The sequence below is a fragment of the Pomacea canaliculata genome, linkage group LG2 (assembly GCF_003073045.1).
Source record: "Pomacea canaliculata isolate SZHN2017 linkage group LG2, ASM307304v1, whole genome shotgun sequence".
Classification (NCBI taxonomy): domain Eukaryota; kingdom Metazoa; phylum Mollusca; class Gastropoda; order Architaenioglossa; family Ampullariidae; genus Pomacea; species Pomacea canaliculata.
The window spans coordinates 44707165-44731741 of NC_037591.1; the positions used below are offsets into that span (position 1 = coordinate 44707165).

General features: G+C 38.6%; 1 protein-coding gene across 1 annotated transcript; it reads left to right on the top strand.

The window, feature by feature from the left end:
- Positions 1–9: 9 nt before the first annotated feature.
- On the top strand, positions 10–22848 carry LOC112556351 (pre-mRNA-splicing factor CWC22 homolog). Its single transcript, XM_025225268.1, is given in 22 exon segments — positions 10–144; positions 1919–2303; positions 2564–2885; positions 2918–3203; positions 3592–3774; positions 4687–4787; positions 4790–4814; positions 5046–5139; positions 5679–5807; positions 6497–6632; positions 11676–11882; positions 12202–12264; positions 12580–12660; positions 15567–15712; positions 17685–17762; positions 18734–18782; positions 18785–18808; positions 18811–18884; positions 19235–19362; positions 20520–20621; positions 20909–21090; positions 22489–22848. Coding segments are annotated over 22 exon segments (2835 nt in total). The 5' UTR covers positions 10–133; the 3' UTR covers positions 22518–22848.
- Positions 22849–24577: the final 1729 nt, after the last annotated feature.

Genomic DNA, 24577 nt, shown 5'->3' on the forward strand with positions numbered 1-24577 from the left:
AGTCTCGCCAAATCTCGTGTGGGAGGACGACACTTCCGCCTTCACTGTGACTCTACGTCGTTGAATCGCATAATTTTTGGCAGTATTGTTCTCCAGGTTTTTTTTAATCATTTAAACGATTAATTTCATCAGTATGCCTAGGGAGTAAGTATGATCCATTTTTGGGCAACCTATTGAATTTTGGCATTTGGTTAAGACGTAAATTGTACTCCTTGTGTTTGTAAATTCAAAGCGTGACCGTCCCACCTTTTATTAAGTTGAAATCGCCAACACGAACTGACAGAATTATTAAACAGTTATGTCTTGCAGTGGTCATCGTTTGAAGGAGTTAAAAATTATTCTAGTAAACTGAGAGAAAATGAGATTCGCTAGAACACATTTTAGAAAATCTATAGCAGGCACTAAAAATGTGAAGACCGAGCAGGTCAGGTGTGCCGTACAGTGTTTGAATCTGATAACTAGGTTAATTTGCACACGGTAGTTAAAAAAAAAAAAAACATGAAATTTTTTACTAATATGCGAAATGTAATTTAACAGATATATGCTTTTTAGGTTTAAAGAGCAAATTTTTTTTGCCCTTATTTTTGGACATGTCATCTCATTGTTAGGCTGATCATTGAGAATCTCAATATGGCGAATTACTATAAAGTTTAATGAAATCAGAGACATGCCATGACTTACGTCCATGAAATGTCTGCTTACTGATAGTGATAATATTAGTTCTGAGTGTACCTTGTGATAAAGGATGGTTTAAGTTTAACGTATGCCTCATTGCTCATTAATCAAGGAAAATATTGGTACTAAACATTAGATGTAGATGGCCGGCGTTTGTTGTTAGTTTTTTGAGGGGTCCAGGGGATGACTTTTTGTTGTTGGCGGGATCTGCTGAGCCATCATGAGAGAGGATACTCATCACTGATTTGCTGGAGTTAAAGCTGCTAATTGCTCCAGCTGTATAGGAACATCATGGAAAGTTAGCCATCCAAGAGGTATAGAAGGGCAGAGCTGAGACGAAACCAGGGCAGACGTTGCCAGATCAGAGAGGGAGCACAGACATGGGACAGAGAAGAGACAGGCCTGACTTTTAGTGTCTGGCAATGCGATGCAGCTGTGGCCATTGTACAAGCCCATGTATCAAAGGGTAGCACACTTGCTGACTATTCCTGCCTTTGTTTGAGTGTTGGAAGTTTGTTGTCATCACTCCACTCAGCTACATCATTTGGCGCGACGAGCTGGATCAGTGTCAGCAAAGAAGGGCATGATGGCTGCAGAGGGTGACATCTATTTCGCCTCAAAAATTTGCTGGAGGATCAGCTCAGTGTGAAGACCAGTTTGAAAGAGAGGTAGAGTTAGCTCTTGCCATAATCCCGATGCCTCAGAATGCAGCGTGTGTTTATATGCTGAACACACTTGAGGGACCTGCCAGACATTGAGTTCTGATGTTCCCTCATGACATGATACTCCGAAAAAGATCTTGGATGTCCTGATTGAGGCATATAGAGAGCGGAAAAATGTTGATGTCATAGCCAGTTTTCGTAACCGTCGACAGCAGTGTGAGGAGGCGGTCATTGAATATGCCGTGATGCTCCTATATGGACAGGGCAAATAGCAGCTTTAATCCCATCTGATTATTGCCAATGTGATGGCTCACCAGATCCTGCCAGCAACAAACAATCATCCACCGGCCCCACCAAAAACTAACTACAAATGCCAACCTACCGGCCTTCTACATGAGAAACGAGTTTTACATCTAAGGTCATACGACACGTTTTTTAAAAATCTATTGGACAAAAGTGCCCAAAACAACCAGAAATATATGTAGGCTGTTTATTTTAAAACATGTTAATAGCAGAAAACTGCTATTTTTGATGAAAAGAAAGATTTAATAACCTTTTTTTTCTTCTGATTTTGTTTGCAGCAGAAAGGAAAGTGATGTTCCTAATGACAGTGAAGAGGACAGTTCTTCGGAAGATTCTTCAGGTTCTGATTCTGGGAGTAGCAGTTCAGGGAGCAATGGATCTGAGTCAGACTCTAAGAAAACTTCAGGAGATAAACGTGACTCTTCTCACAAGACTGGTTCACCTGGTAGAGCTGGAAGGAACAATGAGATTAATTCTTCGGGGAGAGAGAAAGAAAAATCTGGCGAAAATGGATCTGATCATGGACGTGACAATGATGGTTACAAGCATAGAAACAGCAGAGATAAAACTGATGAAAGAACTAAAGTCAAAGATGCAGAAGGTGATATTAGCAGTGACGGAGAGCAGATCACAAGATCTGGGCCCCGCAGTACAATAGTTCAGGTAATGAGATGAAACAAACAATAACAAAAGTTTACATGCAATTTTTAGCTGTGTTGTACTTTACAAAAAGAAATTGTTCATATATAACTAAAGAATAATCAATGAATTCCCAGTTACAAGCCTAAAGGGATTAAATATGTGCCTTACACATGTAGTGTCAGATTTATTGTTTATCCATGGAGTATGCTAAAAATCATTTGACCAGAACATTGCCAATTTTTAGCAGTGATAATTTGAAGTTTTTCCCTTTTTTATCTCAGAAATCATCAGTTACAAGAAAAGATAGTGAAACAAAAGAAAGATCTGAAGATTCAGGGAAGCGGACACTTTTCAAAGAACCAGAGAAAAGAGACAGAGAGCGTCGTGATGATGATGAGGAAAGTCAAAGAAGACGCAGGACACGTTCTCGAAGTCCAAGAAATCGAGAAAGTGAGCGTGGAAAGGATTATCGAGGAAGGGATGATAAGCCACGAAGGCCAGACAATAGAGATGACAAAGGTAGACAGAGGGATCGTGATGATGACAGTCGTAAGCATGAGAATCGAAGACGAGAAGAACGGCAAGATAATACGATCGATCAAGGCGAGATCGAGAGGTGGATGATAAAAGAAGAGATAGGGATGAAGGGAATCAAGAAGAACGCTCAAGACGAGACAGAGAACCAAGTGGCCAGAGGAAAGTTAGGGATGAAGGACACCAGGACAATGACAGATCAAGACGAGACAGGGATGGAGAGTCTGGGCGACGAGGCCGGGATGAGGGGAGGCGAGATGACTGGAGAAGGGAGAGAGAAACCACACGCGCACGATCCAATGATAGGGACAGGCGACATGAGAGAGACAGAGACTTGAGGAATGATGTCAGACAGAATGATGACAAAGAAAACCGTAGAGATGAAAAGTAAGTTTTGGGACTGCAGCCTTATTTTATGTACTGTATTAACAGTGCAGAGATAGTTTCATTGTAAATATACTTCTACTGGGGAATAATAGATTTCCTAACCTTTTGTATGGAGAAAGTGGATAAGTTTGGAAGCAAGTATTCCTGGGTTATTAAAATAAAGCAACTTTTCCAAAAAGAGGCTGTTAATTCTTAATAATTATGTATTGTAAGAACTTTTTACCTTTAAAAAAAAATAAAAAGTAGGATAAACTTCTGTAGTTTTTTATTTTTTCATAAAGGTGCAGCTAGTTCGTCAGTACATAAATCTTACATTTTGAGCGAACCTAAGTTAAACTAGATTGAAAAGAGATATTTTATGGTTATGCTTTGTGTGTGATTGATACAGCACATCTCGCAAAAGGCCAGCAGATGAAGGTGAGCAGGTAAAAGGGAAAGAAGATGTGGGTCAACCAGTGGAGAAGAAAAGCAAAACTGGTGAAGAAGAACTTTTGACGTCTCGTACTGGAGGAGCTTACATTCCTCCAGCCAGGCTTCGCATGATGCAAGCTCAGATTACAGATAAGAGCAGGTAACTGGAAAATAACTAATATGAATATACCCACTTATGTTTGATATTTGGCCTGTGGATTGTGTTTGTGTTGTGCGTAGATGCTGACCTTTGGTGTGGAGTACAGTCATTATATTCTGACATCAACTTATTTTCGCGTCAACATCTGTCAGGTGTGAAGTGCCTTAAGCTTGTCTAAAGGGGAGGATAAGGCACCATACAAGTGAACCGTTGTTGTTGTTATAAAAATGGTATGCAGTTTATTATCTGTTCATTGGGGAATGGGGAACAAACTCAACTTTGTAAGTAGAGAGGATAAGGACCGCCCAGGTGATCTGAAAATAATCCTAGAGTGTTGAGATTATCTGGAAAACCATCAAGAAGTGAGTTTCCATCGTCAAAGTGAGATAAGAACTAGAGAAATATTTCGTTTCTGAAGCCCATAAATATAGTAGGGATGAACTGTACAGATCTTACATAGTTCATAGTCCAGAGGCTTGGAAATCTTATGGATACAATTCTTATTCTAAAGTTATTGTCTACCCAGATGCTTAGATCACACAAAAATTCACAAAAGGAACTTTTCACGTTGCCTTATTTTTAACGTAAGAGACTGATTGGCTGAACCATTTGGGAAGAAGGAACATACTTTAAAATCAGTGATATACAAGAAGGAACATCCTGCAAAATCAGTGATGTGCTTAGTAGTGTTTATTGTGCATACTGAAGTAAGCACTATGAATATGGTATTCGTTCACATTTAATTTCTAGTGATTTATTTATCTGCAGTGTTATTTCAAAATAAAGAATAAAACTAGTTTACAGTAAGCTGTTTCACGTGCATTGACTCTTGTGATTTGTCAGTCCATGTTTGCTGTGTGTAGCAGGCTATTAAAACAATTATAAATTAACTGTGCTGGGCATTTATTTCAGTGTTCCCTATCAGCGCATGGCATGGGAAGCACTTAAAAAGAGCATCAATGGTCTCATTAACAAGGTGAACGTGTCCAATATAGTGGACATTGTCCGAGAACTTTTCAAGAAAACATTGTTCGAGGAAGGTGAGCTAGACTATACTGTTTTCATTGTATGCTGTGCAGGTGAGTTGTACGTACAATGTTATAGTGTTTTGATAGATTTATGTGCAACTATATGAGCTGCCTTGCTATACAAGCACACATTCACCTAGATGATGTTGGTTATAGATCAAAAGATTTTATGAATAATGAAGAAAATGATTTTTGTGATTCTAAAGTAACTGACAGTTTTTTTGTTTTTTTTTTTTATTGCAGTGGTCTTTTGGCAAGGTCTGTTATACAAGCCCAGGCAGCATCACCCACATTCACACATGTGTATGCTGCCCTTGTAGCAATAATCAACACAAAGGTATGCTTCCTTGATCTTAAAAAAGCTGTGATAATCTGTTGGTGCTGCCTGAAGCAAATGTTTCAGTTCCACCTACCATGGTACTGACCTGCAAGTACAGCTATCTGTTTGAATCGATTGCTAGAAACAAAGACTGGCGCACCTGAGCTTGTGTATGTGTAATGGATTTCTGTGCTATGAACAAGGACTGGCACACTTGAGGTTGTGTGTATTTCCTTTTAGTGTAATGGAGGATAGGAGGAAAAAGCTTAATCTTTGCTTTAACATTGTTACTTGGTGCCTCTTTGCATTTTCTACATTTGTCTTTTATTCGTCATCAGCACTGTGGTCTATTCTTCCATCGCTCGCATGTTGTCCATGTCATTCCTGATTTATGATCTAAAAAGTATGCTCCTTAGGAGTGTATGCGTTATGTAAATCTTCATTTATTATTATTATTATATTTACTGTGTATTTTCCCCTCAAAAACAGTTCAAATATGGTCTAAAATTAAGGGAAAAACACATTGATTATTTTATTTTCTATTTTGTTTTTTGTAGTTTCCACAAATAGGAGAGCTTATTCTTCAACGACTTATCCTTCAGTTCAAGAGAGGATATCGTCGAAATGACAAAAGTCTTAGCATGTCTTCAACTCGCTTTATTGCGCATCTAGTCAACCAGCAAGTGGTAAGGATGTTCAGATAAGTTTTAGGTTTTCTTATAAAGTACTCAAGTTAAATCATGTTTGTCACTTGTTGAGGGTAACTAAAATGTAGAGGTGAAAGTATGTTTTAGAGGGCAAAAGCTCCTGGAATTATAAGATGCTTATTATTTTCTACATATTGATAGATTAAATTGTAAGATATTTGTAAAAGCCTTTATATATTGATAAAATTTTCATTTAATAAGTAAAATGACTGAGTCATTCATTAATAGTTTTTCTAAATATATCACAGCAAGACTGAGAAGAGCAAAAAGCTTTATTTTTGCAACGCATAGTTACAAATGATATTTTTTACAAACATTGGCAAGTAGAGCATCAATGAACTATACAGCTGCTGGTTTGTAAGGCAAAAGCTTATTCTGGGAAACACTGGCATGACAAAAGACAAGTCATTCATTTGAAAGTGTCGTTAGATTTATGGTTTTCTGACAGACTTATTAGTGGTGTTTTCTACTTCAGTGTATTGTAATGCAAGTAGCTAGATTTGCTGGGCTCTGGATATTGTGTAGTTTATTTCAGCAGGAGCTGTGTCATTGATGTATTTTTGATATTGTTCTATAAGCTATTGATCAAACATTATTTAAGACAATTGTAGACTGAAGATTGTTATAATGATTATTTTTAATAGTTTTTTGGTCCATACCACTAACAGGCACACGAAGTTATCTCACTGGAGATCTTGACTTTGCTTCTGGAGAACAAAACAGAGGACTCAGTTGAAGTTGCTATTAGTTTTCTGAAGGAATGTGGACAAAAACTAATGGAACTCTGCCCTAAAGGAATAAAAGGTACGCTAAATATTCCAGGGTGTGCAGATGCAGAGCTTTAAGAATTTTTTTTACATATTTCAACCACATCATCATCATGGAATATAATGATCTATTTGTCTTAATCATTTCACAACAAATTCTTTTTCAAAATTTGATTGCTAATTTTAGTGTGGGAGTTTCCGTTGCAAGCTCTTTTGTCATGCTGAGTACTGTGTGTCTTGACAATAATTTACATATTAATGTGGTATTTTAGCAGCATGACTTTGATTGCTAGATGTTTACTTGTGTATCTGTTCATAGATGGTGATGGTCATCTTGCCTCATACATTCTGCAATGCACATAAGCAGGGCTTGGTGACTTTCTCCATACTAGTCTTGCTGGTAGCATGAATGTGTGTGTAGACCCTCATAATCTCCCCCCCACCCCCCACTTCTTTTCTGCAAAGTGTTCGTGAAGGTTTTTGCATAATGTATTGCTAAATACACATCACCCATAACAGGGGTGGGTGGGAGAGTGTCTCTGAGTGTGTGTGGTGGAGTTGGGAGATGCATAAATGAGCACATAGAATGAAAACATGTTGGTGAGGAATTCGAATCCAATGCTTCCTGTTACATGTTTAAATGTCACACATCTGTAAAAACTATTGTCATTGTCATCTTAAATGATTGTTCAATTCCCATTATACATTGTGTTAGCCAGAGATGTCTTCAAAACAGCTTTTCTCTGCCAGTCTGTTGTCTTTTCTCAAGTGAAAGCCTTTTGGCTCTCCCCATTTTCCAAGCCTGATTATTGTTAACTTGGCACTAGTGCACCAAAATACGAAACATCTTTGCCTTCCTGCATTGCATAACATACAGGGGAATGGCTGGCAGTATTACTCAGCACAGTGGGGTTCTTTGCAATGCTGTATGCTATAGTCATCCATTGTTTGGTTGTTGGACTGAAGTGTCATAAAGTTAAAGAGGGGATTGATGTATGTTAGGCACATGTTGACCTGACCATGTTGCTCTTTTCAGTTCAGGGCGGATGAAAGCATCCAATGGGGGTTGTTGTGCGTGCATCAGGGATAGCTCCTGCATGGCTGCCATTGGCCACTAGCCATGCTCATAAGGGCACGTCTAGCAAGGCATGTCCACCACGTCGCTCCGCATGACACCTCGCCACTTGCATCAGGTGTGCCAGTCAATCAAGGGTCATAAGGCTTACTGGCCCCACGCTTGTGCATCTGCAGGTGGCGCTGGTGGCTGGAACTCAAGAAAGCAGATAATTGTTGGGCTTCTCTGCAGGATCTTCATTTTTCTCCTTGCTGATGTTGGCTTTGAGCAGTTGTATTTTCACATATGGGTTAAGGTCAGTCACTCAACCAGGCCGCAGTGTGACTGACCTTGACTTCAACTGCTCAGCTGACACCAGGCACCAGGAGGCGCTTTGCTGGAGAACCCTCATTGCAGATATTGCTGTGACTCCACCGCAAGCTGAGACCACAGTAACCTTGGCAGAGTGTGGTCTTGAGCTTGGTACCTGCAGGTGGGGCTAGATGCTCTGCTTGTCAGCCTTGTCTGCAGCATGCCAGCAAATCTTTTGCACTGCATTGTCCATGTGCTGTCTGCCCAGCTCAGCACATCAGTTCTGCTGCTGCCTTCTGTCCAGTCTCCAGCACTTCGATTACAGCACTTCTGCCTTCTGTCAAGTCTCCAGCACATCAACTACAGTGCTTCTGCCATCTGTCAAGTCTACAGCACATCGATTGCAGTGCTTGTCTTCTGTCAAGTCTCCGGCTCATCGATACCAGCGTCTGTCATCTTTCAAGTCTACAGCACATCTGTTACAGTGCTTCTGCCTTCTGTCTTCTGTCAAGTCAGCACAAGCCAGCTTAGATCACCTGTAATCTACACTACCACCACATCATAACATCTGATCATCAGCACAGCACCTTGTTCACCTTGCTCTTGGCATCTCTGCAGCCATCTGAGGCCTTCTCTGCAGATGCAGCTGCATTACAAGCTGATGTGGCCATCCAGCCAGCCGTTGAAACAGGATCACCTGCAGCTGCCAAGCGGTGGTAGCCATGGTTATCATCGCTGCTGGGGTGATGGCTTATGGCTTATCACCCATGCCAACTTTTGCCAAGTTTATTTGGTTATGGAACCATGGGCATCTCAGCTTCTTCCGCAACAGGTGCAGGTTCTGCTGCTGCATCTGAAAGAGAAAACATCATCATCATGATGCACCCTGCTGCATGCTGCAGTCATCTATGAGCTGGGATGACTGCGTGTTGTGCTGCAGCACATCTTTGCCAGCACGGACCCCTCATATTGTCCTTCATCAAAGATAGCAACACTGCCAACAACTGCAACCAACACATATTCTTCTGAAGCAGCATCTGAAGTAAGAAGCTTGTGGATGAAATCAGCTGACCTTACCAGACATCGGGCAAGTCGGTAGCTTCCTGGCTCTTGCTGACGACCTATGAATTCACTGGCTTCCTCAGCATTCTGCGATAGGTAATGTTTGCCTCACTTTATGTTTTGCAGAACAACTGGAAGCATCAGTGATCCACTGCAGCAATACCCAGGTTCTGTTTTGCCAGGTGTGTGCGCCAGTCCTTGGTAGCCAAGCATCGGCATTGTGCTGGGCAGGATGTGCAGTTTCAGGCAGCATTATTGTCACATTTTACCTAGTTTTCTCTTGAAAACTATTCTCTATTTTTTTTCTAAGAGTATATCGAAGTGCTATCACAAGCTTTTCAGCAGGTCACATCAGATAGCTTGTTGTATGAACTTCACATATGTGAAGATCTGCCCGATATGCTTTGTGGTTTATGCAAGGTAGTCTTTGACCATTATAGTGGTGCTCGTGAGCATGATAAAGTCTGTGGTGGTCAGCGTTGAGAAACTTGTTTTCTTTAGACCAGTCTTCGGAGAGTAAAGAAGAGGCAAGCCTTTAATTGCTTGTCCAGGTATGCTGCTATCTTTCTCCACTCCCTTTTATCACCTTACAGACCGGCAGATCAGTATTCATCAGTCTCCATAAAATGTGTGTATGCATGTGTATAATGCACATGGTGAATGCATGCTTAATTTTTTCCCAAAGTTTTTCCCTTTTTTGGTACTGTATAACTCATTCAGTACTCATTCAATGGTGTATGGCGCAATTGAGCAATAGAACAGCTCGTTCAACACTGGTGTATCAATGCAATTGAGCTATAAAGTTATGGAAATGTCCGCATTTGCGGGTGCAGACTGTAAGGGAAGCATTGTTATAAACACTGAATTGCAGTTTATTTCATGCTTTACTTTTTCCATAATTAGTCTTGTTAGAAGATCAGAAAAAGATTGTTTAGTAGTAGGTTCAGGTATAACCAGCCGCCTCCAAATATTGCTCATTATTATCGTCACATTCACCATATTTGAATCTTTTATATCTGTGTGTCCTAAATTGGCCATAAAGTACAGTAGTGGCAAGACATTTATTTAGTGTTGTATTACAGTCTTTAAAAGAATCCTGGATTTTCATTCAAATACATACTGATGAGAGATACGTTGAAGTATCAAAGTTAAAAACTATTAACATCGATATCATTTTTTTCTATTTATTGGTTTATTCTTGGTTACCAAAATATGATTGTGAACCCACAACTGGAAAATGGACAGGGCTTTCGAACCCAAGACCAAACCTTTTTAATAAACCCAATGTCATTCCTGAATTAGCCAAACCAGCCTGCTTCCTTTAAAACATGGTTTCCAATGTTTTGCTAAAAAGGAGTCTTGTCAACATGTGTACAACTCTTTGCAAGATGAACAACACAAGCTGACACTGACTTGTCAATGATTTTGCATTCAATGTGTTTATGGTTACAAAGTTCTTTTTCTATCTAACATGGGATGCTGTCAGAGGCAATGGCTTTGGTGAGCTAAACTTGGATTAGTACATAGAAAAATGGGATAATCTCAGTCTCATTATGTGGATATGGCTGTACATTTTTCCACAAGTCCAGACAGACCAGATTATTGTTGTCTTCCTCACTCCCCTTCATCTCCAGGACCAAAACTGTTACATCCATAATGAATGAGCCCGCTTGGGAAGTGACTTCCAACCTAGGTGCTACTCTTATCAATCTCAGTAGAGCTTTGAAGAGAGAATTGCTGGAAAGGTTTATTTACTAGTGACATTGTTTTTAAACTGCATCTATAAACAGTTGCTAGTAATCATAGTTTTCAATTCAGGAATGTAATAGGGATGTTTATAAAGGCCATTCTTTTTACTTATACAACAAAGTTATTTCATGCTATCAGCTTATTTCTAGGTGCATTTGATGCCTACCCTAAAACAGGCATATGTTCATGAACTTGTGTGCATATAACAGTTCAAAACTGGTTGTTGCTGGGAAAAATTCACTATATAAATCATCTTGATCATGCAGTTTAACTCATCATTTCTTATCTTTACATACTACATTAAGTTACAGAAGGAGATGCTTTTCATGCTATCACTGTTATTGCCACAAGGATGACTATTTTATATGGACAAAATCATAGTAATTAGTGTTATCAGTTTTGGTTTTGCAAATAATTATAGTTCACATTTTCCAACATTTGTGTGCTGCTGGGAAAAAAGTCAGATTTGCACAGTAACTGTTACTTGCAGTGGATCACTTTTATAAGAATAACACTATTCTGGTAAATAATACTCATTGAAGCAAACTATGTTCCTAGTTTCAACTTTGCATAGGATTTGTAGGATATAATATTTTTCTTTACTTTTGCTGCAGCAAGAAGGAAATTAAAATGAGTGCCAGTAATTGGTCATTGCTCAGCATGGTCACTTTAGATAAATGTTAAAACTTTAATTTAAGACAACATAGTTGAGGTGAGATATTCAGTGTAAATAGTTTGAAAAGGATTTGGATATGACAAATAGTTAAAATCCATTATTAGAACAAGTTCAAATAAAAAACTGTGTGTTTATTTACAGATGGGCTGCATTAAATCTACACGTAGGATACTCAACAACTTATCCAGAAAAGCCAAACCAGTTCTTTAATTTTTTTTTTTTTCCAGCCTCCTTTGACAGCTTGCGCAGTATTCTTCATGAGGGGCAGATTGACAAGCGTGTGCAGTACATGATAGAAGTCATGTTTGCCATCAGGAAGGATGGATTCAAAGACCACCCTGCCGTCATTGCTGACCTTGACCTTGTGGAAGAAGATGACCAGTTTACTCACTTGTTGCTCTTGGAGAACGTCACGACTGCTCAGGATGAATTGAGTAAGTGAGACCTCTCATAAATGTCATTCACTGTAAGTGACATTTATCTTGAATTTCTTTGTTCATAGCAAGAGGTATAGTAGCTAGTGGACAGTAAGCAGAACATGTCTCCAATGTTGTTTCATAGCAAGACTTAACTTTGAAGTAGTGTACAGTGAGATAACGTTACATTGAAGTTTCTCAAAGTCTGTTCACTGTAAGACTTACCTCCTACAAATTGTTTGTTGACAATAACTGCAACCTGTAGTAGTTGTTTTTGTTCTCAGTTAACTTTATGACAAACATGGATGTTGACATGGATACTGCCTTTTGCTTTCAGATGTCTTTAAAGCTGATGACCATTACATTGAAAATGAGGAAAACTACAAGACTCTCAAAAAAGGTAAGTGATAGGCCACACCTTGTTAATAGGGCAATAACTTAATGCATGCTCTTGCTTAGTGTGTGTACAACATCTGGTAAATGTTTCAATATCCTGTCAGTGTTGCAGCTAAGGATAAGCATGACAAGCTGAATACACAGTTTTATCATGCTTACAAACTAATGCTCACATGTTCTTTTTCTGATTCTTTTACTCCAACTCTTGTTTTAGGGTACTTTTTACAAGATTTTTTACTTAGGTATAATTTTATTTTGCTGCAGAAATGAAGTTAGTTACTATTTTATTATAGCCACTTTTTCATGCTTTCTCCAACAGAAATTCTTGATGAAGGTAGCTCTGATGAAGAGTCTGGAGATGAATCAGGATCTGAGAGCTCCAGTGAAGAGGAACAAGAAGGTGAGTTACGTGTACATTTATGTAAAATAGAACTAATTATAGGATAAATAATACATCATCTTGTGAGAAATAATTACAGTAAAACCTCTTTATTAAGACTTCCTGATCATGACGTCCTCTTAGAACCAAAAACAAGTCGCAGATGCAATTTGCTTTGAGGCTTACCTTCACGTGATGTCTCTTATTTAGGGTAAACAAAGCTGCCAGTTTTGTTAGAATTGGCTGAGTTGTATGTCTGTGTAATATTTTGTTCTGCTACTGTTAATAAAGCTTAATGATCAACACATATTTGATGTAACATTGATGGTTCCTCACAGCTCAGATTCTCATATATCAGCAGACATTTAATGTAGCATTACTGACAGTTTCTCACAGTTGAGATTGTCAAAAATCAAGGGAATGGCTATAGTCACTAAAATTGAATTGATTTCTATTGTAATTAAAACTATCTCATGGATTTCACAAGTTTTAAATCATGTTATTAGTGGATGAATATTAATTTACAATATTCTAGTCTTAAAACCAACAGCAGCAGCTAAGTAAATCAGTGTATAACTGCATCAAAAACTTAAAAGGATGCTAGGACATGAGTATAAGTTTTCTCTTTAAAAAAGTCCTGATAATTATAATAGTATTGGTAAAATTTAAATTCAGAGGAAAAACAAATCTTTTGTAAGCTGCATCAAAATAAAAAATAATGATAAGTTATTGGTAAAATTAAATATCTGTTTTGATGTAAAAACAGTAGAATTTAACTAAAGTTTAAAAAGAATTTTAAAAAATTGTTGTTGGAGAGCAAAAAGAAAGCAGTAGGGTTTTTGTCCAATCACTTCTGGTTGTCTTATTTTGTGCTTGATAGATCATTGAAAGAATATTGGGACGAGCAGTAAGAATGTGTTCTGGTTAAGTAATTTCTACATACAAAGAGAAAGTCTTAAAGGCATTGAATCCATATTCTTTGAGTTAGTGTCACTTACTATCAGCAACTTTTTAAGCAGATTACAATTGTGAGAAATATAGTGACTTTATTAAGCTGCATCAATTTATTAGCCAACAAAAAGCCACCATTTTATGTAGATTGTTTCATAGAATATGGACCATGTATTTTTTGCTGAAAAGGTCTTGTGAAGACAGCTTTTGAAAATATGGTGTCTCACAGCCAACACACGGTCCCTCAGTCTTAAGTGTATTTGCTTACTCCAAGTAAGGGCAACTCACATCAGACCTTTCAAGTCTCATGTTAATGTCTTCGCTATTACAACTGCCTCCATAACCAGACTTATGCTTGGGCTCTATTACGACTTTCTGTAGAAGTCACTCGTTGAAAAAAAATTAAGCACATTTTAGAATAGACTGCTTCTGGCTGACCTTTTACCCTATACTATGATTTTCTGCAGAAGTATTGATACCGACTTCTTGCATATCATGAAAGAGATTTCTTGTTCTTTGTTGTGTCTTTTTCATTTTTCACAAGTGCACGACAGTCGATTGTACTTCATTACAATCTTTTGCAGAAGTCACATTTTTATTTTTAAAAAATTATTGACCCCCTGCATTTGCTCCATTGCGACTTTTTCAGAAATCCTGTTTAAATAAAAAGATAAAGTGCATTTTTAGGAGAGCCTCTTTGTCCATCTCAGTACAGGTATTGTTAATCTGTTGCTTCAGAGATTTTTAAATGTAGATCTCTGATTGCTCTTACCTAGACTTAGTTCCCAATTTAAATCTTTAGCAAAGGGCAGCAATGTTGGAAGTGATGAGTATTACCAATTGAAAGCAAAAACAACAAAGAAAACCACATATATTCTCAAAGAAAGAGTAAAGATAATCAAAAGGAGTGATCAAGGTGATATTGCGATTGCTCTTAGTGTGGGAAAAAACTCAAATGGTAAATAAAATCCAGGGAAAAGGGAAAATTCTGGAAATATGGCATAGCTGCAAAGTGGAGATATGAAATAATCTAAAATTTGCAAATGTGTTTACCCAGTGATAAGCAAATTTAGGAGTGGTTTTGTGAGGTGAAACAGAGGAAAAATTCCAGTGACTGGAAAACTCAGGAAAAGGCTTTGTGTCTCAATCAGTGGCTGGAGGATTCTCAATGATTTTCAGGCTTCGAGTGAAAAATGGATGAAATACCACAACATTTACCAGTCATGTCTAAGTGGCAAGAGAGTCTTCCCCATTGATGATTGACTTGCTGTTTACCGGATTTGTGTAAACCTATGCCCCTGATGACACTGGACTTTTGTATAGAGCAATTCCATTTAAATCAACTGGTTAAAAAAAATGCGTAGTTCTGTGGACAAACAAGCCAGATATAGACCAATTCAGTATCCTTTAGTTACAGCCTATGGTACAGGAGATCCCCGTACAACAGAGAACGGTCTGATTATTACTGCTGGAACCAAAAGGTTGCACTTAATTTGTTGTGTTATCAAATTTCCTGGGATTAGTGGATATTATTCAGCAGAGAAGATAGGTGGATTTACGTCCATGGCTTGAGCAGAAAAGAAAAATCTTGTTAAATGAGAGTATGTGCTATGTGGTGACTTATAACTCAAAATGTCATGAAAAAAAAAACCCAAAAAAACTTGCACCTTCCTACAGTTATCTGTATCATAGAGTTTGTAACATGTAGACTTCCCACACAGGTGATTAATTTTGTTGTGAACGTATTAGCTTATTTTTGTGTCCTGTATTGATACGTTTTATGATATTTGTTTCTACATTATTGACATTACATAATATTTGTCCCACATTATGGACACATTTTATATTTGTGTCTATATTATTGACATTTAGGAATATTTGCTTTAATTTTTGTCTTTTCATTTATTTAAAGCAGGTATCGAGACATCTTTACAATTTATTTTGTATTTAATTTTTTTTTTAATTGTGGATTTTAGAAGAAGCTAAACAAGACATTATAGACAACACAGAAACTAACATGGTGGCACTGCGGCGAACAATCTACCTCACCATTCAATCAAGTCTCGATTTTGAGGAATGTGCGCACAAGCTGCTCAAGATGGAGATGAAACCAGGACAAGATGTAAGGAGAAACCATTTTAATTTAAATAGTCTTATTTATTGGAATATACTTTAATTTAGTAGCCATGCTTAACTGAATATACTTTGATTGTTACAGTACACAAATCTATACTATTGTTCTGAGGGGCATATTGAGTATGGGTTACTCCTAGTACAAGACTGAATGTATATGAATATATTTGTCCTGTTGGCTTGTGCCAACAGCTAGTTAGGAAACCCGGCACTAATACTTAAAGAAGACTACCTTTCATTTAAACAGGCACTTATTTGCTTATATTTTATTAGTCTGTTTTGACAAAAAAAACAGGGTTAATCCTAAGGCCAACCCAAATCCAAACCTAAAATAAAGCTACAAGAAAATATAAGTTCACTATTTTAGAATACCACGAATTGGTGCAACTTACCTTTTAGTTGTGTGGTGGTGTGCACGCCTTGTTGATCCACAGAGCTATGTGGGCAGGAACCTTGTGCTCCTGGCAGGTCTAACCTAGCTAAACAGGTCTGTCAGGGTGGTGGCCAGACTAAAATGTTGCTTCCTGGCCTTCTAGGTTGGGGGTTTTGCTTTGTGCAAACACCCCACTCATGTAAATTTTTAAAAAAAAGCTGTTACAGAACCCACAACAAGGGACTGGTCTGGAGAATTTCTTTCTAGAAGAGCTTACGACACATGCTGGTGAAAGCCTTGGGGAAGCCAGCTTGCTTACTCATCTTTTGATGACCAAAGCAAGAACCAGGATAGGGACCTGGAACATCCGAACCCTCTATGAAAGTGGAAAGTCAACTCAAGTGGAAAGTGATATGAGAAAATACATCAGGGTTCTTGGGTTATGCGAAACCAGATGGAATGGAAGTGGCCAGACCAGGAGAAACTATTATTTACTCTGGCCACACAGACCTGGACCACGATCACACACAGGGAGTAGCACTGCTGATGTCAACACAGGCAACAAAGGCACTGATGGCCTGGGAACCAGTCTCGCCACGGCTCATATCAACAAGAGTCAGCTCTAAAGGAAGATCATCATCCAATGCTATGCACCATCAAATGCAGCAGAGGAAGAGGAAAAAGAAGACTTCTACAGTTCCCTTCAGTCTCTGCTTGACCACACACCATGGGAGACCTAAATGCAAAAGTTAGAGATGATAACACCAACAGGGAACTCATCATGGGAAGACATGGTGTCGGCACCTGCAATGAAAACATGGAGCTCTTCATAGACTTCTGGGATTTCAATGACCTCGTCATAGTGGCACTTTTCCCACACAAAAATACACAAGACAGCTTGGACATCCCCTGATGGCCAGACAGAAAACCAGATCGACCATATAGCAGTTGCTCGTCTGGAGAAGGAGTCTCCAAGATGTCCAAGAGAGAAGAGGTGCAGATGTTGCTTCAGAGCACCAGCTCCTAGTGGAGGTCTTCAAGATTAAGCTAAAGACCTTCATTGATCCAGCAGGCTGACCCCACCACAAGTTTAATACTCAGTACCTTAAATTATTTCATTTTAAGGGTTGATGAGGTCAAATACTAATACGTACAACTGGCTTAGCTGCTCATTCTCATCTTGATCTACATGTGGACTGATTTTAAGAGTGCAAATATTGTTAGACTTTGCAATAGTTTTAATAAAGTTTAAAAGAAAATGCTGTAAGAGTCTGTTAAGAAAAACCTTTATTCTGATTTATAGATTTTCTTAAACACAGGCATTTTTTTTTTTTAACCATGAAGTGTTACTTTGTAAATCAACATCAAGAGTCAAATACATAAAGATAAGTTATTGATAGGTAAAGAATTGTTGATCATTATATGATGTAATATGTATAAAACTTGGTATTTACTTTAACATTGTGTTTTCCTTTTTTCTTTATGAAAACTTCTGATGTAGCTGGAAACACATCATCACTAGAATTTGCTAGATCACACAGCCATGGGTTATCGCCTTTATAGTTGTTATATACTTGACTTTTTGCAGGTTGAACTTTGCTATATGATTTTGGACTGTTGTGCCCAGCTCCGTACATATGAAAAGTTCTTTGGTCTTCTTGCTCAGGTAAAGTTTTTTTGTTTCTGCTGTTTAACATAGGAAGCGCATGCTAATGCAGTATTGTGATGGAATTGATTGAAGTCTAAGAAATAATTACCAGGGTTCCCAGGTCCTTGCAAGGTCCTTTTAAGTCCTTTTATATTGAATTTTCGCCGAAAGGCCTTTTAAGTCCTTTTATTTGCCATGCGGTCCTTTCAAATTCTCACACAGGTCCTTACATTTTCTCTGTGACCCTTTTAAGTCCTTTTATCGATAAAATATTACCACAAATTTATTTCCGGAGTCGACTTTGGCGCAAAATACCGACGATTTTTCGCCGCATGTTTGGTCTACACATCTGTACAACACTAGTTGCCCTTCAGTATTCGCAAAAAACACTCTTTTTTCAAAAGGTCTTTAGAAACTTACTCTTTCTTGAACTTTGATCTTCTAGTACTACTGTGCATAGCTCTATTTCTCTCTCTCTTCCCGAGTGTGTGTGCGAGAGAGAGACACGTGAACTGACTTTTGTATTACACCAAAGAATGGCTTTCAGGTTTTGCAATTATTATTACTTAGATTTCTAGAAAACTTGGAACATTAACGGTGTATGTTATCAGCGCGCTAAGGACACTTTTTAAGTTATCTAATCTAAATATGGCAGACAGGCATCAAAATTAACTCTTTGATTATTTATTACTAGAAATACATGTATTTGAGAAGACCACAGATTCATAAATAATACATCTTTCCGACCACACAAGAGAAAAACTTAAGCATTGATGACTGTCACTTAGGTCCTTACGAATGCATGAAAGGTCCTTTTAAGGTCCTTTTTTGGCACCATCCCTGATCCCTGGGAACCCTGAATTACATTATGTTTGCATGTGCATGCATGGTTGGTTGTTAGGCAGCAGTAATAACAGAAGATTTTGTAGTTTTTTTAAAGGGAAGAAATTTGCACTTAGAACTGCTTCAGTGTCTTTTCTACTTGACAGCGATTCTGCCAGCTGGACAAAAAGTACGTTGAGCCATATCAAAACATTTTCGTGAGCAGTTTGAAACTATTCATCGTCTGACACAAACAAGCTTCGCAATGTTGCCAAGTTTTTTGCCCACCTTCTGCACACAGATGCCATTTCCTGGGGGGTGAGTGTAGATCCACATCAGACCAGGCTTCAGTTTATCTTGTATTATGTAGACCTTTTCTTTAATGCCAGCAACAAGATAAAACTTTTTATGCATCTTTTTTTTTGAAATAGCCAAGGTGTCTATGTTCACTTTGATGTGTTTTAGTCTTAAGCTCACAGATCATTAGAGTGCTTGTGGTGCTAGAAGAGAACCCTGGGTAAAAAGTGCTCATATATTTATTGGAGTGTTCATATTTGCTATAAAGATAGCAAATTTATTGAAGTGTTCCTGCTTCACAATTACATCTTAAAAATGTTTTATTACAGTGTCTTTTAAAATCACAGTCTGACAAATCCCTTATATTGCAGGTGATGAGCTGTATGAAGCTAACTGAAGAAGACACAACCTCTGCCAGCAGAATTTTCATTAAGATTCTCTTCCTTGAGCTTTCAGAGTACATGGGATTGCCCAAGTTAAATGCTCGACTCAGAGATCCGTATGTAACATTGACTTCATACCTTACCTTACAAGTAGAATAGTGAAATTTTTTTTTATTTTGGAATTAATGTTGATCCATGGTTTTATGGATTTTCTAGAGCTGCAGGTTTGGTTTTTAATTAAGAATGACGTGTTTGTATGTTTAAAACAGTAGTAGTAGCACAAAGCATAACGTGATTCAATTTTTACAACTATTAACCTACATAACCACCATTGACAGTGAATTTTTCAAACATTTAAATGAAAGGATCTGCAAGACTTATAGTTTTTTTTAAAAACTAAATTCAAATGAAAGACAATAACGCAAAAAGCTCCTGTCATGAAAATAAGTAATGAGGGAGAAATTTAAGAAATTTTTTTACATAATTTAAGGTGCCAAACATTGAAATATTTTATTACAATATGCGCTGGACTTGAAATCATGCTATCATGTTGTCATTTTTGGCTGTTTAAGTACAAACTCCTGTCAAATTGAGTAAATGGCATAACATGACTCTTGACCAACTGACTCATTCCCCGCTTTCAGATATAACAAATTATCTGAATTGGTTGACTATTTTACCTCCTTAAGGAAAGTAATTCATAGTAAAACAATCCCTGAAGAAGCAAACAGTTTCTTCCCTTATATAAGCTGCTGCGGAAACAAATCATATGCAAGGATGTGCTGAAATTTATGATATCTCCAGTGGGGAAACCTTTTTTCTGCTGAGGACCATGAGGACATGTAAAACAGCATTTGCAGGCCATACAAAATTATCAACTTGAAATTAGCCTGCTTTGGTGATGCTGTAGTTACGCCACAGTGTGATCACTTTTGCAACATGTACAATTCCAGTCTGCCTGGCACCATCTTGAGTTACCACAATGCATGCAGATGTGCTTTAGGCAGCTGATGAGAAGTATCTGTGTCTTTCCCGTGATATGCTCGCATGTCCTGTCTCGTAATGGATGCTCCTTGCTTGTCCCTCAAAATTTACGCTATTATTTTGATTCACATAATATAAATTTATGTTGTAATGAAAAAAAGCTCATAGTTTTATTGAAGTTTGCCTGCCTGAGGTGCAGTGGCAGGGCCAGACCAAATGATTTTGTTGGACTTATGCAGCTCATTGACTATATGTTTTCCCCATGTTTATGCTTTCTTTCTTTGCTCAGAACTCTCCAAGAATATTTTGAAGGGATCATGCCTCGAAATAATCCTAAAGACACTCGCTTTGCAATCAATTTCTTCACCACCATTGGCCTAGGAGGTCTGACGTAAGTAACATGGCAGTGTTTGTGGTAGTGTTTTTACATATGTGATTTTTAATATCATGTTAGCATGAAGAATGTGGTATGAAAATGTATTGGGAAATTATAAGATAAAATACAACATTGCTTTAAAAATTATACTAGAAAAATCTATAGTCCTTTAATGTATCTATTTTACTTACAGTGCATTTACAGCTACTGCATAAAACTAAAATAGGTGTCTAATATTATAGTTTATTCTTATTATTACTTTGTCACTCATCAGTTGTGGCTGTTGTATTGACTGTGAACAGGGAGGACTTACGAGAACATCTGAAGGGAATCTCCAAGCAGTTGATGCAGCAGAAGCAACAGCAGCAGCAGGATCAAGCCCAGTCCAGCTCCAGTTCTGACAGTTCAGAGTCGGGTAGCTCGGACTCCGGGAGCTCCGATAGCTCAGAGTCAGACAGTTCTGATTCTGACAGCTCTGATTCAGGTATTTTATGCAGCTTTAATGCCTTTTCTTCAATCTTATTGTAGTATTATGGGCCACTTATTTTTCTGGCTGTAGTAGGAATTTCTTATTGACAAGATTATTGTCCTTTCAGATTTAAAAAAGAAACCAAAACTAAAAGAGGTCTTTAATAGATCTCTAAAAGAATGGGATTCTAAAAAAAGTTGCTAATATAAGATTTTTGTAGTTGAATGTTTTAATAATAAAAGTGTATTTTATATATTTAACCCGTTGACTCATTTTGCTATAAAAACTTAAGCACAAGACTCCCAACCCACAACATAGTACTAACGTTATATACACTCTTCTTCTTCTTCCTTTTCACCCCCAGTGGAGCATAGGGCCGCAGATATAGACTCTAAATCATTTCTAATTTGTATACCCATATAGGGTTTTTATTTATAAAAAATGTTTATACAACAAAACCTTTAATGAAGGAATCCTCTGACCAAAAAAATAAAAAAGAAAGCAGTTTAGATCAGTTTACTCCTGTAACACATTTTGGAACAAAATTTATTCTTTTGCCTATGAAAAGTAAAATGTGAGAATATCTGTTTGAATTACTTTAATTCTTTTAAGATAAGACAGTATTGAGCAAGTTACCCTGAAATGCATGGAAATTACCCTTTAAAAAAAAAAAAAAATTAACAAGAATAAGAGACAGAGGAAACTGAGTCATACACTGAATAGAAAGAAATTGAACATTGTTTATGATGATGAAAACCAATTATAGCGTTAAGGTATCAGGCTCTGCAGTCTGTTGCTCTACCTTTAAACTGCTAGCCATTCTGTTAGTCATTTTGCTAGCTGTTGCCAATTTTATGCAGAAAGAAATGTGATGGGAAATTCCTAACCTACCTATTAGTCATTTTTGGTGGTCTAATGGAGTTGCTTGTTTTGAAATGCTTCGTCTAACATCATTTTGTACTTTGTTCTATGTCTTGTTTTTTTTTGTCTGTAATATTTGAGTTAAAGTGTTATATCCATCATGCATTTATGTACTACTTGTCTAAGGTGAAGCCATAGAGTGCAGGCATTGATGTGCAAATGATAGGCTTAATTTAGCATGTACAAGCAGTCTCTTAGCAGGAATCTAATTAGCAGTACAAGCTAGGATTTCTGCAACAGCCTCACCCTGTCCAATCTGAGATTAACCATTCGTGGTTTTTTGATAGACAGTTTGATTCTCTGGATTGGGAAAAATGAAAGAGTAGCAGTGTAAGATCAGTTATTTAGGCAGTTAAAGGTGCATGTCATTTCTCATTTTCACCCTTCATCTTAGACCAAGCAACTTGTTGCAGGTGGTCATTAAAGACCTTGAGTTAGTTTTCCTAATGGTTTTTTAAAATTGATTTTTTAACTTATCTTTTAATATTTCAGATTCTGAGAGCTCGGAGAGTTTCTTCTAACTCAGAAGCAGAAAGGAGAAGGAGAAGAAAGACACTGGGATGGGGGAGGCAAGATGCGGCACACGCAGACCTCAAGGTCAAAGGAGAGCAAACAGGCGGACCAGGGCAGAGAGCGGCTGGATGCCGGAGGTATGAATGGCGTAACTCGCGCAGATGGCAGACCACGCATTGAGGACAAACTCTTGAACTAAGTCTGGCAGGAGAAGCTCCAATCATAGATTTCTCTCACAGCAGGGCTCTTCCATCCCCACAAGACAGAAGCAAAGAGGGAATCGCCCAAAGGGCAAACGAGGGTTTAGGAAAACGCCAGGGACGCAGGAACATAGGCTCAGTGCAGAGACCGGGTGAGGAGAAACTCTATTGTGATTATCGAGCAAACAGCAGTAGATGGACAGAATTCGACCGTGGAGATGCTGGGATGGAAGAGATTACTATAGAGGGACAGGCTCGCTCGTTGACGATCGATAGTGTCCGACTCGGAGCCCAGACGTGGAGGACAGGAGGACAGACACACATGGTAAGCGAGGAAATGATGATGGAAGAGGCGTGGACGTAGAAGAGAAGTGACGTCTCCCGCGAGGTGACAGAGGAGACACCATGCGGTCACCAAGGCGCGACCACAGAGATGCAGATAGGTCACCTCAGGCGACGGAAGGCGTGTCATTGATGTATCGCCCGACATGCAGCAACAGAAGAGAAGCCCTATCCCCGTCGCCGTGAGATGTGGCTATCCCCCTCGTTATGTATGGAGAGTCCACCTCGTCGAGGAGTGTGGTCGAGATGCTAGTAGCATCCTCTAACCGAGGAGACAGGAGAGATGCGAACAGTCCACCTCGTCTTGTTGATAGCGAGATTTTGATGGAGCACCTCCGCGTCGGATCGCAGAGAAGTGGCCAGTCCTAATCGTGAGATTATGAAAGCTCACCCCATCACAGGACCGGCGACGAGAGCCAGCTGATTCCTCTCACAGAAGGGAGACTGACAGATCCCCTCCCATGGGGACCAGAAAGGAACAAAAGCAAGTGGAGTACTCGCGAATGGCAACAGGCGAGGAGGTGCAGACGCTACTCGCACATGGACAGGCGAAGCAGGTCACCTTCTCCCAACCCTGTCAGGGAGAGCAGAAAGGAGAAGAGGCACGGGAGCGGAGGTTGCCTCCTCTTCCCAGACAATGGCGATCACCAGAAACACTTGGGTCACCGGGACCGCCATGCGGTGAGCGACAGGACTAAAGATAGGAGAGGCGTAAGTGTCTTAAACTGATGTTCTCAACTTCTGTGAGATGCTTAAGGATGTTTCAGGACTTTGCAGGCTTGCACCTGCTTGATTTTACTGTGACACCTGTGGTTTTTGAATGTGACATGTTAAGAGAATCATGACAACGTGGGTTGCTTGATGTGCTAGATATTTCACTAAGTCTTTGTCTACAAACTTTGGCTTCAAGATTTGACCCTCCCTACCCCCAGTATACTTTCCTGCACTCATTGTCTCTTTCATGTATGTTTTTGATTTTGTCTTTGTCCTAGGATGAAAGGTGAAGGCTTGATCTTGAAGGAGACATGTTATGCTTGTTTGTTTTGAATGTTGATAATAGTTTTGATAAATTGCGATAGCAGAATTTACTTTGTTCGTTTTTATTTGGAAAGAAGGAAAAAAATTAAAGAAGATGTCAGACTTATCTAAGTATGTAATTGATGGAAAGTAAGCCGAATGTGAAGCCAGGAGACGCCATGCTTTGATGAGCTGTATTGTGCAGTACTTGAGTTTGTACTGAGATTTGACTTGTTCCTTTCTCCATAGCGCAACAAAGGAATCCTATAGAGTTGTGGTCATGCATTAAAAGAAAGTTCATTAGCTTCACACTCTAAATCAGGGGTGGGCAAAGTTTGGTTTTTGCGGGCTAGTCTCAAAATTGTAAGCTATGCGGCGGGCCGCTAAAACCCCGGCCAGGTGATAACACAACAAACCTGGTGACAGTGGAATGGACAACACATGAGTACATAATGGCCTTCACTTAACGATTTATTGTGTAAGATGATGTTGTTTGAATTTGCTTACAA